At 55.7% G+C, this 15,870-nt stretch overlaps 1 protein-coding gene across 4 annotated transcripts in view; it reads right to left on the minus strand.

Annotated features, from left to right (window-relative positions):
• MYH11 (myosin heavy chain 11) overlaps positions 1-15,870 on the minus strand; it is a 111,043-nt gene that overhangs the window by 6,647 nt on the left and 88,526 nt on the right. For all 4 annotated transcript variants that reach the window (XM_047714670.1, XM_047714669.1, XM_047714673.1 and 1 more), the window contains 17 exons: positions 15,327-15,450; positions 14,654-14,825; positions 12,764-12,976; positions 11,175-11,319; positions 9,049-9,255; positions 7,577-7,681; positions 7,336-7,488; positions 6,855-7,103; positions 5,153-5,365; positions 4,649-4,861; positions 4,245-4,406; positions 3,698-3,826; positions 3,337-3,425; positions 2,771-2,894; positions 2,017-2,225; positions 1,004-1,112; positions 742-914 (listed from right to left, as the gene is read on the minus strand). In XM_047714670.1, the coding sequence (XP_047570626.1) occupies positions 742-914; positions 1,004-1,112; positions 2,017-2,225; positions 2,771-2,894; positions 3,337-3,425; positions 3,698-3,826; positions 4,245-4,406; positions 4,649-4,861; positions 5,153-5,365; positions 6,855-7,103; positions 7,336-7,488; positions 7,577-7,681; positions 9,049-9,255; positions 11,175-11,319; positions 12,764-12,976; positions 14,654-14,825; positions 15,327-15,450 (2,789 nt within the window). The remainder of the gene's footprint in view (positions 1-741; positions 915-1,003; positions 1,113-2,016; positions 2,226-2,770; positions 2,895-3,336; positions 3,426-3,697; positions 3,827-4,244; positions 4,407-4,648; positions 4,862-5,152; positions 5,366-6,854; positions 7,104-7,335; positions 7,489-7,576; positions 7,682-9,048; positions 9,256-11,174; positions 11,320-12,763; positions 12,977-14,653; positions 14,826-15,326; positions 15,451-15,870) is intronic.

Raw genomic sequence — 15,870 nt, forward strand, 5'->3', positions numbered from 1 at the left:
GAAAATGGTTTCGTGTGCATTGTGTTTTAACAAATTAAAGAAGGCGGCAGGCAGAAGGCTCAATGCTTGATGGTTAAGTTAGAGCTAGTGCTGACCCCATGGAGGGATCGCAGAGGAGAGAAGTCAAGGAAGGAAGATGCTGGATCATCCGCCTGGAGGGCTGTGGGCACAGTCAGGAAGCTCGGGGTCCCCGCCTTCAGGGAACCAGGGGAGGTGTCGAGGAGCCCCGAGGTGCAGGGGGGTCGCCCACCCACCTTCAGGCCCAGAGGTGCAGGAGTGTGGGAGAGAACTCAGCCCCGGTTGGGGCAGGGGTTCTCCGCCAGGGGCGACTGCACCCCCACAGGGTCTGGAGACATTTTGGGTTGGCAGGATCCGGGCACGCTGCTGCCCCCGGTGGGGAGAGGCGGGGCCTGCTGCTCACATCCCCCATACGCAGGCCAGCTCCTGCGATCTAGAACGATCCAGCCCCGACAGCACCGGTGCCAGAGCCCTTGGGGCAGACCATGGAGTCCAGCAGAGTGGGGAGCAGAGGTTCAGGAGAGGAGGGCTGGTGCTGATGCGGGAGACAGGGGTTAGCCGCCACCTCCCTGAGGACCAGCTGGGAAGAGAAGCAGCCGTCCCAGAGGCCGCGGGAGCATCTGCGCCCTCGGTCGGGCCTGGCGCACTCCGGAGCCAGCGAAGTGCCGGGAGCAGGCGGAGCCCGTGGCAAGGTGCGGGGGGCAGGGGCGCGGCCTGCCTCACCTGAGCTTGGTCTTGAGCGCGTTCACCTCGCGGCCCATGGCCTCGTTGCTCTCCGTGGCCTCGTCCAGCTCCCGCTGCAGCTTCCTGCGGTTGGCGTTGATGCGCTGGGACTCCTCCTCCGCCTCTTCCAGCTGCCGCTTCAGTTGCTTCACCTTGGCATTTCCTTTCTCTGCCTGCCCGGGAGAGGCCGGAGGGTCGGTTGGGGGGGGGGGGCGTGGGGTGGGCGCCGGGCGGAGGGGGGCAGGGCGCGGGGCTGGGGTACCTGCTCCTTGTACTGCTCCGCCATCTTGCGCTCGTCCTCCACCTGCAGCAGGACCTCCTTCAGCTTCTTGTCCTTCTGCTTCAGCGACTTGGCGGCCGCCTGCTTCTCCCTGCGGACAGACACAGAGGGAGTGGGGCCGGCTTCCCTGGCCGTACTTGCGCAGCCCCGACTGGCACTGTGCGCGCGGTGAGCGCCCGTCCCTGAGCCCCACGCTGGGGCTCCTCCCCCAGATCGGAAGAATTTGACTTGGCCACGAAAGGGAGCGAAGTTCTAAGACGGGCTCCAACACGGGGAACGTGCTCCGTGAAGGTGGCGGTTGGCCCAAGGCGCCCCAGCACGTGACTGCATTCATAGGAGGGGCCCAGAACAGACCACAGAAACGGAAAGTCGGTCAGTGGGTGCTGAGAGGGCTCAGGGACACACGGGGGGTGGTGAAGAGGTACAGGGGGTCTTATGCGGGGTATGGAAGTGTTCCCTGGTTGACTGTGGAGAGGGGGCCCCTCTCTGCAAATAGACTCCAAGCCATTAAGAGGAGCACTAAGGGCTGAAGTCTACGGTAGGGGAGTTACCGGGGAAGCCACTGCCCAAATGGAAAGAGCCGGTGGGAACCCTTGCCATCTGACGGGACACGGTGCTGTGACCTTCCTTTCTTGTGAGCAGCGTTCCTGCAGCTACTTGTGCTGCATGGTGGCTGATGGGGACTTTCTGTGCAGCCCTTAACGTGACGTTCCGCGAATGCGGGCCAGGGCAAGCTGGCGTGCTCCTGGGAAGGCTGGCTGACCTCACTGAGGAGGCCTGCTCCTTTGTGCTGCCGGTAAGGGCCTCCTCCGGGCCAGGCCCACCTCTCCCCGGTGTGCACACACCGTTCTCCCGGCACGGCTGCGGTCCAGGTACCACGGGGATGATTTCCCAGCCACAGCTGAAGCCTGGAGAGCCTGAGCCCCACCCCCACCCTGGTTCCCTGTGCCACGCGCTGGCATGCAGGCTGTCTTTGCAGCCCGGGCTCCACGTACCTGGCTTCCTGCTCGACCTGCTCCTCCAGCTGTGCGATCTTGGCCTCCAGGGCTGCAATGGTGGACTTGAACTTGGACTTGACTGCCCCCTCCATCTCCTGCAGCTTGCTCCGGAGCTCCTTGTTCTGCCGCTCGAGCTGCTGCCTTGCGCTCTCGTTCTTCTGGGCCGCGCTGCGTTCCGTGGCCAGTTCGTTGTTGAGCTGCTCAGCCTGCGGAGGACGGGGAAGGTCATGAGGTCGGGGCACAGAAGCCCAGGGTGGTCCACAGAGATGATGAATGTCTTCCGCTGTACCCCCCCCCCCACCATCCCTCTTCTTCAGCTTCCGCATGGGTCCCTGGAGCTGGAGCCCCCAAGAGCCCTCCCTCCCCATGTCCTCTAGCCACCAGCTCCTTCCTGGACACAGGGGGAGCGTCCTGGTGCTACAGGGCTCCCTGTTTCTAGGTCCCGTGGTGGGTCCCCACCACCTGTCCTGGAGCCCGGTACTCAGTAACGTCACTGAGTGCTCACAAGTGTAAGGCTGGGGACAGAACAAGAAGTAGACCCCCAAGGCCCTTCCTCAAGGTACACAGCATCTGCTGGCGGGAGCCAGACACACACCGGCCCGCTGCTGAGACACTGCAGGCTGGCAGGGTGCTGCGGGACCATGAGAGGAGGGAGTGGGTGCGGGGAGCAGACGGGCCGGCCCCCGGAACCCGTGTGGGCTTCTTACAGGTGGAGCCCAGCTCTGGCGCTGCTCCAGTGCCCTGCCCCCACCTGCTGCGTGGCCTTGCGCACGCGGTCACTCATGGCCTCCATGTTGCCCTGCTCTTCCTCTAGCTCCTCCTCCAGCTGCGCGATCCGGGCCTCCAGGCGGCGCTTCTCGTCCTGAAGTGTGTTCCTGTGGGGAATGCAGCCACATCTGGGGCTCCGGCCTTCCCCTGGGTTGTAAGATTCCCTCTCCTTGGAGGGAGTGATGCCTGAGGGTTGCCCTCCTTTACAGTAGGAAACAGGCTCAGAGACTTAGAGACCTGTCCAAAGTCTCACAGCCAGCAAGGAGGGAGCCAGGACTCCTACCCAGTTGGTATCAGCAGACCCAGGCCTGTCCCAGAGTTTCCGCGCTCTGATGTCCCCAGCTGCCCCAGCCCCACCACGCTGCTCATTCAGAATGAACGAAACTGGCCACACTCAATGGGGGGGGAGCGGGTGAAGACCCCAGGGACAAGCTCAGGAGGACACTGTCATTTTTAGCATTAAAATGGGTGCCCTGGAGGTGCTCCCATGAGATGCCTCTCGCTTATCATCCGCGTCTAGGACTCTCTCCTCTGTACACGGCCGCATACCTTCCTGACACGCTGCTGGCCAGCTCCTCCGCCAGTTCCTCTTTCTCCAGGTCGGCCTGTTTGCGAGCCCTCTCTGCCGCGGCTAGATCCTGGATGGTGGTGGGTGGGGAGGAAGGAAACCTGTTATCTACCACGGAAGGGCTGCACCCCAGCAGTTTCTACGGCCACCCTTCCCTGAGCTCAGGGGAAGTGCTGTCTCCACATCCTGTCTTTCCCCACCCTTACTCCCGGGTCCGGCCACATGGAATGCTGGATGAATGGGAGAAATCCATGGGGACACACACTGGCGTGCCAAGGGCTCCTACCAAGACACCCCTACCCCCCCTCCCCCATTCTGGGGCTCCCAGCGAGAAGCCTTTACCTCTTGCAGCTGCATGAGTTCTGCTTCTAAACTCTTCGCTTTCTTCTCATTCTCTTTGGCGGTGGCAAAGATCTCATCTCTGGAAGCTCGGGCATCTTCCAGCTCCCTCTGGAAGTCCTTCATCTGAGCCTGCATGAGTCAACAGGAAGGACAAGCCAAGAGGTCCTTACTCACCCGAGTTCCGCTGCCCAAATGAGCTTTCCCGTGCCAACCCCCAGGATTTGCCACGATTAACCACAGAGACGTCCCCATCCTACGAGCGCTGCTCATCATCTCACAGGACCTGGTTGCTGTTTGGAGGCCCCATTCTGGATGGGCTCAGCAGACCTAAAATATGGCAATGGAGGGCCATGGCCACATGCCTGGTAACTGTGCCTTACCCGGGGCAGAAGACAGCCCCCAAATGCCAAACGGTGGTGGGAAAACACCAGCTCGTAGGCACCACTTGCAGGCCTGCGTCCTGCTGCTGCTGACTCCCCGACCTTGGGGACGCCATCCCCTCCCTCCCCACCGCAGCCGCGCACCCTGCGTCCGACGCATCGCCCACCTGCAGTTTCCGAAGCTGCTTGATGGCTTCCTCCCTGCCCTTGATGGCCGAGTCGGCCTGCAGCTCCAGGTCTTTGAGGTCCCCTTCCAGCTTCTTCTTGGCCGCGGCTGCCAGGGCACGCTGCTTCCTCTCGTCTTCCAGTTCTGTCTCGTATTCGTGAAGCTGAGCAAGGAGGGGAGATGCGCGCTGTCCCTCCCAGCCCCGCCACCAGCCGGCCGGCTCCCAGGCATGCACAGCCCCCTCCCAGGTGGGTCTGCTCACCCTCAGGTTACAAGGGAGGAAAACAAGTCTCCATCGGGCCAGGAGGTGGTAAGGGGAGGAAGGAAGCTGGCTACACCACCCCCCCCCCCCCCCCCCCCCCCCCGCCCTACAGCCCACCTTTTCCCTGACCTGCCCCGGATCACCTGCCGCTGGAGCTGTCTCCTCTTCTCCTCATTCTGCTCGTCGCGGGCCTGCAGGTCCCGCTCAAACTGGCCCTTGAGGGCCTGCATGTTGACCTCGAGCCGCAGCTTGGCGTCCTCCGTGGCCTGCAGCTCGTCCTCCAGCTCCTCCAGCTGCGTCTTCATCTCCTCCATCTGGGTTTCCAGGGCCCGCTTCGACTTCTCCAGCTCATGGACCTTTCACGCCAGAGCAGACCTCATGAAGACGGGCAGGCAGCCCACAGTGCCAGGAAGCTCGTTCAGGTCAGAGAGAGGCGGCTTTTGTCCAGTGAGGACCAGAGCCTTCCTCTGGGAACCGTGGACCCTGAACCATCCCTCCCCAACGGCTGTTCCCAACCCACGTGTATGGGACCATCCGAGGGACTGCCTTTAGGCTGGATTATCATTTCACATCAAAGAGGCATAGAGCCATCGCCCCAGCCCCCTGCCCACTCCAAGGACTGATGAATCACGGGGAGGGCGACTTACGTTCTTCCCCACGTCATCCTTGGAGCTAACCAGATCTTCCATCTCGGCCTTGAGCATCTTGTTGGCCCTCTCAAGTTCCTCTTTGGCCTCCAGAGCCTCCTCAAGGGCTCGCGCCAGGGACAAGGCCTTGGTTTCCTTTTCCCTGGCTTCGGCCTCGGCTCTGTCCCTTTCATCCGCGTACTTGGAAGAGATGCTTTTCTCCTCGGCCAACAGCTACAACACAACAGAAACCCTGGCGGTGACCCCTAGGCCAACCCCGAAGCCAGGCTTCATCTCATTGCAGATACGGGCGAGAAGCTTTGTGTCCTGCTAAATTTCCTCGGAAGCAGGGGTAACTCATCCAGATACCTATGGAAAGAGCTAATGACAAGCCTGCTTTTGACTTCAAGGGCGACCTTATGCACAGCCAGCATCTGCTGAGTCTCTGTACTTTGAAATCAGTCATGCCGCCCATGTCGATTAGAACACACGACTGCTGGGGTCCAAGTGACATTTAATCCTGTGGGGGGCCAGTCATTCGGTTGTTTTCATGGCCACTCGTTTCCGGCTCTCAAAAGTGCCCTAGGAGCCAGACTAGGGACAGTAATCTTATCTTCAGAGAGAGCAGCATCTATCATACACGGAAACATCCAAAACTCAGACTTGTAGAAATCAGCAAAGACAAGTAAGTAACAGGGACCCCCAAATAGCACTGTCAATGCAAAAATCCTACACCCAGTGTGACGGGAAAAGAAAAGATGTGGCCTCGGGCTTTCAAACCGATAACGGAACAGCAGGGTGCCAACAGTGAAGACAGGCCCACCGCACAGAGACGGAAAAGGGAAGGGCCAGCCTGTCGCCCAGAAGCCTGGTGCTCTGAGCACCCCCATGCTTCTGACTCAGTACCATCCCCAAAGTGATTTTTAGGATAACCCCCAGTCACTCGCCAACCAAATGATATTTGATGAATCTGAAACGTAGTAAAAGTCCGTATTTGGGGATCTAGGCTACAGAGCTGCAGGCATCGATCAGAACTTGAGAGTGTACACTTAAAATTTGTGCATTTCTGTGTAGGCAAATTTTTATCTCCCCGGAAACAAACTTCTATCTTGAACAAGAACTCTAGTTGATACACAGAGTACTGAGGTCTGGAGGGGAAGGTCTGTAATTGGCTTTGAAATGCATCCGAAAGGTAAGACCTCCCCCTTGACAAGTACAGTTCATGCTTGTAAATATGTCATAAAGCGGGTCCGGTAAAACGTTTGCGATCGAATCCAGGTGGTGGGCACACAGGTGTTCACTGTTGCGTGATTTTAGCGTGTCTGGGTGCTTGAAATTCTGCGTAATGAAATGTGAGGGGAAATTGGTTATCTAAAGGGTAGAAACATTAAATGACTTGGAATATTTAGGAAGCAACCCGCAAGTGCTTAAGTCAATAAAATGAACCTCATTGCTTATTGGGGCTAGAAACTAAGGCATCACTGGGGTCCCTGGGTGCCCTCATGGTGGGGGTACCTGGCAGTCACGTCCGGGCGCTGCTGCTCTCCCCACTCTGACCTAGGAGCTCTCGTGTTTCATGGTCACCCGGGACAAGGTGACTTTCCGTCGCTGCCAGCCAAGCAGGGATGAGTTGCAGAGACACAGCAACCCCTCCAGCTGCCTCGGAGCCCCACCTACCCCCGCCCGTGTCCGCACACAGAGTGGACCACCCTCCAGCCCCTACCTGATCGAACTTCTTCTGCTTCTTTTCCAGGTTGGACACCAGTTGCCGTTGGTTGTCCAAATCGACGACCAGGTCGTCCAGCTCCTGCTGAAGCCTGTTCTTGGTCTTTTCCAGTTTGTCATAAGCAGCTGCCTTCTCTTCGAACTGCTGGGTGAGGCCTTCGATTTCCTTCTGGAACTTCTTCTTGCCCTCTTCCAAGGCTTCCACGGTGCTGGCAAAGTCCTGCAGCTTCTTCTTTGAATCGGAGAGCTAAAATGGCAGTGTCCAGGGTCCAATAAGGGGAGGGCCTTTGGGTGATTCCCATCCCTGACCCCACCCTGGGAAGAGACAACCTTCGCTGCACTGCAGAAATTCAACAGCAGGGGGAGCCAGTGAGCCAAGGGAAATGGCTCCAAGGCTCTACCACCACAGCCCATCTGAGCTCCTGCTCTCCCCAAAAGGCTCAGTCCTAGAACAGCAAGGACGCACACAGAGCCAGCACCTGGATGTTCAGAGTCGAGATGTGACGCTCCAGGTTCTGCTTGGCCTCCATCTCCTCGTCCAGCTGGTCCTGCAAGCTGTTCCTCTCGTCCTCCAGCTGCCGCAGCTTGGTGGACACGTTGAGCTTCTGCCGGGTTTCTTCTTGAAGCAACTCCTACGGAAGGACGCACGGAAGTCCCAGGGACCCATGCCCGGAAGTTCATACCCCGGGGTCCCTCCGGAGGATGTGGCCGAATACCCACCTGGGTGTCCTGGAGCTGGGACCCAAGGGATGCCACGTCCTTGGCCAGTTTTATGGCCTTCCCCTCAGCCTCGTTGAGCATCCCTGTGACGCTCTCCACTTCATTCTGAGGACACCAAGAGACTTCGGTTAGAACCTTCAGAACAGGGTCCTTGTTAAGTAAGAGAAGCCCTCTCTAGTCGCGCGGTAGTTCCTGTGGGATCTGCCGATTGAGACACAACCAGGAGCTATGGGGCCTGATCACACTAGCTCTGCAGCTCCCAAGGGAAGTGTATCACCTCCAAGCTGGGAGGCCTGGTTCTAAGAACCTCTTAGAGCGCCCAACTGTATTGACTGGGCCCAAATTCCACTAAATAGAACCCAGATCCTTGCCAAGGTTGGGGAAAATGAAACAGGTTTGAGAATCCCCACACAGAGCTCTTCTGGACTCACCCGCCCCCTAATGCTGGAGAAGAGGATATGGAGGGCATGTCCACTTCTAAGGGCCATTTTCCACCGCCCTCTTCCTCACCCCTAGTCTTGGCCCTCTCATGGGCCAGAGATGCAGGAGCAGGTCCTTTTGCAGGTGTCAGTCCACCGTCCATCCTCTTCTCACTTATGAGGATGAAAGTGATTCTGACTCTGCTCCTCTAGCACATTGCTTCTGTTAGGAGAGCAGAACCCTTGCTCTCCCCTGCACGCAGGAAAAAATCCCATTTAATGCTTCCCCTACCCTCTTATCCCAGGCTGTAAGCACATTAAATAATTATCAAAGGCCTGCCTGTATCCCACAACTGGAAATCGGGCCAAATGTCTAGTCAAAGCTAAGTAAGACCAAAGACAGACAGACTTCATCTTTGCTCGGCTTGAAGCCTATCTATAGCTTCTTGTCACTCGGAGTAAAGACGAATGTACATAGAATGGGGCCTTGAAGGCCCTGTGCCATTCAGCCAGGACCTACCTCTCTAGTCCCACTTTGCAGCACGTTTTGCCTTCCAGCTCAGCATTCTAGCTCTACTTCTCTGATCTAATTTCCCCACCTACCACTGGGCCCTTGCACATGCTGCTCCCTCTGCCTCCCAGCCTTCTTATCTCAGACTGTACTTCCGTCTTATAGAAACCTTTCCCGACTCCTCCTCCTGCAGGCCAAGCCCTTTGTTAACTTACACCTACGGCATCACTGGACCTTCATTCATGGGATTAGAAATGCCTCTCCCTCCACTGGGTCAGAGTTCTAGTGGGGCAGGCGCTGTGTCTCTCTTGCTCCCTGTAGCTCAGCCTTAAACATGGCGCCCAGCCTACGGCAAATACTCAAATACTTGCTGAATGAGACGAAGGTTTCTGAAGATGGAACGGAAGAGGGAAATCATCTCCTCTCCTTGAGGAACGCAACAAGAGGAAACCAACTTGCTTTGCAGCAAGTTTGAGACTTCGGTTAGCTGAGAGGAGCTCCATGGCTGCAGAGCTGGGACCAAGGGATGCTCGCCACCTTACCTGCAGCTTGTGGACCTTGTCATTGAGCTCGGCCCGGGCCCGCTCCCCGTCGCTGCACTTGGACTGCAATTCCTGTAGCTGAACCTCCAGCTTCTTCTTCTTGTGCTCCACCTCCTGCTTGGCCTGGCTCAGGACCCGCAGCTCCCCGGCCAGGTCAGCGTTCTCCTTCTCCAGCGTCTGCTTGTTCTTGTCTAGATTGGCCTTGGCCTGGCCAAGTCAACAGAGGAAAGGGAAGGCCTTACAGCTCTGGCCAGGAAGGCACTTTAAGGTGGGAACCTCTATCCCTTGGGGCATCTTCCGCTTTCCCTTTCCGTCCAGCGAGTCAGGAAGGTTCCAGGCACCTGGGCTCGTTGACACGGGGGTGGGGAGTGGGGAGTGGGGAGGGCCCACCAGTCACAGTAAGACTGTCTGTATTCTCTTTTTCTGAATCTCAGAGTTTGCAAGTGAGTATCTCCCAGGCTACATCCAACCTGTTGTCATTGTCCTGGTTGACCTATTCTTAGCCGCCAACACCTTAACATAAGGTCATGCAAACATCTGGATTCCAGGGGCACCTGGGGGACTCTGTCCTTAAGCATCTGCCTTCAGCTCAGGTCATGCATGATCCCAGGGTCCTGGGATCGAGCCCCACTTGGGCTCCCTGCTTGGCGGGAAGCCTGCTTCTCCCTCTCCCACGCCCCCTGCTTGTGTTCCCTCTCTGTCAAACAAAATATTTTTTAAAAAATTAAAATCGGATTCCAACTTCTTTACCCAAAATTCTAGCGTTCTCTATCATGACAGGTGCTGGTTATATTAAAATTGGTGGGTTTTACTGCATATACCTGAGGAATTCTGACTTTAAAAAACAAGACAAACATCATACTCAGTGAGGAAAAACAGAGCTTTTCCCCTAAGATCACGAACAAGGTAAGGATGTCCACGCTCTTCATTTCCGTTCAACATAGTACCGGAAGGGGAAATGCACGTCGTAGTTACGATTAGCAAAATCTTATTTGTCCAACACGCATAAAGACTTGACAGAAGGTCAAAGGTTAGTATTCAGATCCCACTTGACAAGAGGACACGAACAAGTGTCCTTTTATTCATTTGCGGGGTGCTTGGTCTCGCACCCCATTTCTAAGGCCACCTGTGTACAGGAGGCAATGGGGCCAGGAGATCTGCTCATGAACAAGGCTGCAGAGGACATGAATTAGTGTTTGTAAAACCATGGAACCATCTAGCTCGCTACCTGTGCTGCCTAAGGGCCTGGAGCCATTATTTTCACGGGCAGGACCTCTGCAGATTCTAATAGAAGCAGTGGTGACCCAGCTCCCAGGAAGGTGTCAGTAAGCCACCCCCTGAAGAATAGTCACCTGGGCTGGTGACAGAAACAGGTGCCAACTCCAGCAAATGTTAGGTCACGTGCCCTCCCCACTTAGTCGAGCTGCGGGGATACCTAGATAGTGTAGGGATGCGGGGCAGCCGTAGCGCTGTGGGTGAGAGACAAAATCCGATCTGGACGGAAACAGTCTGGACGTCACAAGCGAGAAAGCTCACCCCTGAATGAAACCGGGAAATTCTCCCAAGGGAGAGGAAGTTCCCCGTACACCGAATTCAGAGGAGTGCTATTTTGCTGCCCTGTGTGCCATACACCCCAAATAGTCAACCCCGGGGGGCGGGGGAATGATTAGATCTAGTCATTCTCAAACTCTTGCCAATCTGCAGAGAAATTACAGGATGGCCTCCGTCTTAAGTTCCCCTCCCAGAAGTTTTGCTAAATAGTTGCTTATCTGGGGAGGGGTAGGGGGTGCTGTGGATTTTAGACTTTGCCCTGGGGAGGGTGTGAGGCAAGTCTGCAGACTGGACCACCCACGCGGGTTCAAATCACAGCTCGATCAATGGCTGTGTGACCTTGGGTAAGTCTCTTCACCTCCAGGCACTCTGTTCCTTCACGTGTCAAGCTCAGCAGTAGCTACGTCATAGCTGGTTGTGAGGATTGACTGGCACGTATACAGTGGGTGCTTAATAAATGCTCTCATGACCCATCATTATAGTCTCGTAGGGCTGGCTCTTTCTCAGCCCCGACCTCGATCCATGGTTATGGGGAGCTGTCCGTGTACCGTGCTCGCGAAACGACCACGACGTACCCTCTTGAACTGCTCCAGCTGCTCCGTGAGCTCCTCTACGGCCTGTGTGTGCTTCTGCCTCATCTCCTGGACCTGGGCCTCGTGGGACCGCGTCTCCTCCTCTAGGGCCTTCTTGAGCACCGTCACTTCCTGTTCCCTCTTGGCCCTGGGCAGGAAGAACACAGAGGCTGGCTGTTGGGTGGACACAGGGCTTCGCCTCAGACAGCGCCATGGAAAGGGACGAGAGCTCTCCCGGGACCCAGAGCTGAGGTCTCCATCACCGGCCCCTCCCTGGCTATGTGACCTCAGGGGAGTCACCCAACCTCTCTGGACCTAGCATTTCCTCCGCTGCGAAAGGGAGAGCATGGTGACCACCCAGAAACTCTTCAAGGCCAACAAATAAATAAACAAAAATAGGAATGTGTTGAAAGAACATCTGTGAATTGCAAAATATTCCTCAAATATTAATATTAGCTCTTATTTCTTGAGAACTTACTATGTGCCAGGCCCCAACCTCAGTTCTTTTTGTATGTGACCTCATATAACCTTCAGAGTGACCCTCAGAGGCAGGTATATTCTTCCAACTTACAGATGAGAAAGCTAAGGCTGAGAGAGGGTAAGCAGTGGGCACTTGTTGACAGAGCCAGAATCTGGTCTGGCTCTGAGCCCATGTGTTTAAAATACTGCACCGGGCTTTTCTGGATCATGGGCCTTATGGGGAGGGGAACACAAGGCTGGCTTCTCCGCCCAGGTAAGGAGTGTGGTACAGAACCCCAAACGTGGGAAATCAGTCTCAGTGTTAGCATAGCACCTGACATGGACACACTCAAACGCATTTGCATGTTTGTTGAATGAATAAATGACCTACTTTCTCTAAAGTCAGCATTCCTTATCTAGCAGGTAAACTGGTTTTGGGAGTGGGGGGTTGTTCTGTATGTGTTTGTTTTGGGGTGGTTTTTTTTTTTGTTGCTGGAATCTGTGATCCGCTAGCACGTCTTAAGGACCCCACCAACAAATGTTATTTTAAAACATGTATCACAAAACTTAGACACATGCTCTCGGGGACTGGAATCTGGAGAATTACTAACACATGTAGACACCCCATGAAAAGACAAGAAAGGGGTGCCTGGGTGGCTCAGTGGGTTAAAGCCACTGCCTTCAGCTCTGGTCATGATCTCAGGGTCCTGGGATGGAGCCCCGCATCGGGCTCTCTGCTCAGCAGGGAGCCTGATTCCCTTACTCTCTCTCCCTGCCTGCCTCTCTACCTACTTGTGATCTCTCTCTGTCAAATAAATTAAAAAAAAAAAAAAAAAAGGCAAGAAGGAATACCCAAAACACATGGACTGTGTTAGGACTAAGAGTGACGTTTTTCGTGTCTACATTCCTAGAGCTTTCAAATCGTTTTCAAATCAAGTAAGTCTGACTACCGTGATGCAAAATAAGACGAGAAAGGATGGCACCTCTATTACAGACGTTAACTGTAGGGCCTGAGGACCCCGGGGTTCAGGATGTGCCTGGCGGCTGCCCATTGCTCCCAACCCTGACCCTGGCCACCCCATCTGTGCAGCGGAGTGGCGGGAGCCACTGGACTCTGTGGGCCGGGCACCCACCTGAGCTCCTGCTGGGTGGCCGTGCTGTCTAGGGTGTCCTCCAGCTCTGTCTTCAGCGCCTCCAGCTCCTCCCCCAGGTCCCGCTTCTGCTTCTCAGCCTTGTTCCTTGCGGCCCGTTCCGAGTCCAGGTCCTCCTGGAGGTCCGAGATGTGACCCTCCAGCTCCCGGATCTTCTTCAGAGCATTGTTCTTCTGAGCGATTTCGTCGTCAAGCCTGCCGGGGACAGATCACCAGAATGAAGACCCCGGGCTCTCTGGACCCTGCGATCCCCGACATCGCCAAAAATGATTTCCTGGAATGAGATACTCATGTTCCACGGACATTAAACCAGGTTCCGGCCACATCCCGGGGACACGGTGGACCCCTTCTTTCTAGGTGGGACTGCTTGCGGGTTAGGACAGATCTGATGTCAAAAAAACAGATTTTGGGGTGCCAGGTGGCTCAGTGGGTTAAAGCCTGTGCCTTCGGCTCAGGTCATGATCCCAGGGTTCTGGGATCAAGCCCCGCATCAGGCTCTCTGCTCGGCGGGGAGGCTGTTCCCCTCTCTCCCTCTGCCTGCCTCTCTGCCTACTGTGATCTCTGTCAAATAAATAAATAAAATCTTAAAAAAAAAAAAAAAGATTTTGGTGAGACTGTGTGCGCGCGCATGTGTGCATGTGTGTGTGTGTGTGTGTGTGTGTGTACGTGTGTGTGTGCATGTGAGAGAGAGAGTGAGAGAGAAAGAGGGAAACCAGAGCCTGCTCCGAAACTAGCCAGGTGCCTCGTTCACACCAGGAGCTTAATAGATGCTTATGAACACTGGACAATCATTTCTCCTGAGCAACCACTTGTTTTTCTTTCTTCTTTTGGTTCAAACGGTGGCTAAGTGTCTTCACCATGCAAAGTGCTTGGCGAGATGTTAAAAGGCAGGGCCCCCTGGGGGTTGCAGCAACCATGGGTCAAGTTGGGATGCGAGAAGCGTGGTCTGAATGGCCTGGAGACCATTAGGACCTGTGTGGAAGGCAGCTCCCTCCTGATGCATGGTGGGGCTGGCCTCTTGCTGTGATGGAAGGAAAGGGAACAGCATGAAAGAGGGCCCAGAGGCAAGATTCCTCAGGGCAAGGGGAGCACCTTGATCCTACTGAGCTTGGGAACAGGAAGCAGTAAGAGAGAAGGCTAAGTGGTCAGGTAAGGGTCAGGTTCACAACCCAGAGGATGCTTCTGGTCCATCACCCTAGCGCCATCCTGCAGCACACACTGGGAGCAAAAGAGCCATGGGACCAGTCAGGAAGTGCTGGGGCTCAGATCCCATGCCCGGCTTCCTGCTCAGTGACACAGAGATCGCAGCAGCGTCCCTAGCCTGGTGTATGTGTGAAGATACTGCCTGGAAAGAGCTTGGCACACAGTGAGCAGGAAAATCCCTGTTAGTTGTCGCTGCAGGATTCCCAGGGTGAGGCTGTCAGCTGGAACCCAGCCGGGCAGACAGGGAATGGGACAGGGACACGTTTCTAAGGACCGGCAGAACCTGAGGGCGGCTGGCGTCTGGCGGTGGGAGGAGCAAAGAGGGGGCAAAACAACCCTCAGGAGGAGGGGCACAGGTCGTCCCAGCCTCAGGCATGTGGTGCCTGAGACTCCAGTGAAACGGGCTCCGTGGGCAACTGGACATGAGAATGGCCGGGACACCTGAGAGGCAGACGTGGCGGGAGGAGGGGCGATGCATGAGAGGATGAGTTTGGAGGGAAGAGAAGAAAATCAGTGGCATGGTTCTGGAGGTGCAGGCAGGACAGGGGAGGCCCCCAGCAGCATGGAGGCCTGCCTGGAGGAGGAGGAAGACGGGGCCCACTGTGGTGTGGCGGGAGCCCGCTGGGCACATGGACCTACAGGACAGACGCACCCCACCAGCCTCGCTACCTGCTCAGGGCGGCCTGCAGCTCCTCCTCCTTCTTGGCCAGCTGCATCTTGAGCTCTGCGATCTGCGCCTGGAGGTCGGCGATCTGCTCGTGGAAGTCACTGGCCTCCCCCTCCAGCTTCCGCTTCAGTTTCTCCAGCTCCTGCCGGCTCTTCTCCTCCTTCTTCAGCCGCACTATGACAAAGCGAGGGGCCCCTCAGCAGGTGCCAGCTACCAGAAAGGCACCCAGAGGACAAGCCTCTCTGCTCTGGCACCTCACGGACACACACATGAACACACACACACACACACACACACACACACGGCCCCACAGGTGACTGGCCTGGCCTGGCCTGGCCCAGACCATGATCTTGCAGGAGGAAAGTCAATGCTGCTCCTTTGTTACTAGTGTGTCTGCTGCAGGGGCCTCGCTCAGATTTACTCCCTGATTGTATTTTTTAATTTAATTAATTTGTTTATTTGAAAGAGAGAGAGCACGAGTGGGAGGAAAAGCAGAGGAAGAAAGTGAAGCAGACTCCCTGCTGAGCAGAGAGCCCGATGTGGGGCTCGATTCCAGGACCCTGAGATCAGGACCTGAGCTGAAGGCAGATGCTTAACCCACCGAGCCATCCAGGCACCCCAGCTCTCTGATTTAAAAACATCCATTTGAAACCCCCTTTGAGGTGCAAGGTTTACCTTCCAGTTCTGAAATCATAGATTCATGCTTGTTTTTTAGCTTGGTAAGATTCTTGGCCTTTTCTTCCTCTTCTGCAAGATTCGTTGTTAAGTCACTAATCCTCTCTTCAAGGAGTTTTCTCTCCTTGAGGGGGGGAAGGAAAAGAGATATCAATTGCTTTCTCTTCCCTTTTCCAGGATCAACATTTCATTTTTAGTCACTTCCAGAAAAACAGGTGGAAAGAAAACCCAGATGAACACACAATACAACCTCTAGCTTTAAAATGATTTAAAAAAAACAAAAGCTTCTTAACAGTCATTCCCTAAAGCACATCGCATACGACCTCTGACCCCCATACTTCATGGTCCAGGCAATCGAACCCTCATTCCTTCCTCCCACATGCCAGCTCTTTCCTTGCCACAGGGCCTTTGCACAGATAGGACCATCTCCTGAGCGGCTTCTCCACTCCCCTTCCAAGTGCTCTTCATTCTTCAGGTTTTCTCTTAAATGTCACTTCCTCCAGGAAGCCTTCCCTGAATACCTTACTTCTATCCCCTGATGTTC

The sequence above is a fragment of the Lutra lutra genome, chromosome 18 (assembly GCF_902655055.1).
Source record: "Lutra lutra chromosome 18, mLutLut1.2, whole genome shotgun sequence".
NCBI lineage: Eukaryota > Metazoa > Chordata > Mammalia > Carnivora > Mustelidae > Lutra > Lutra lutra.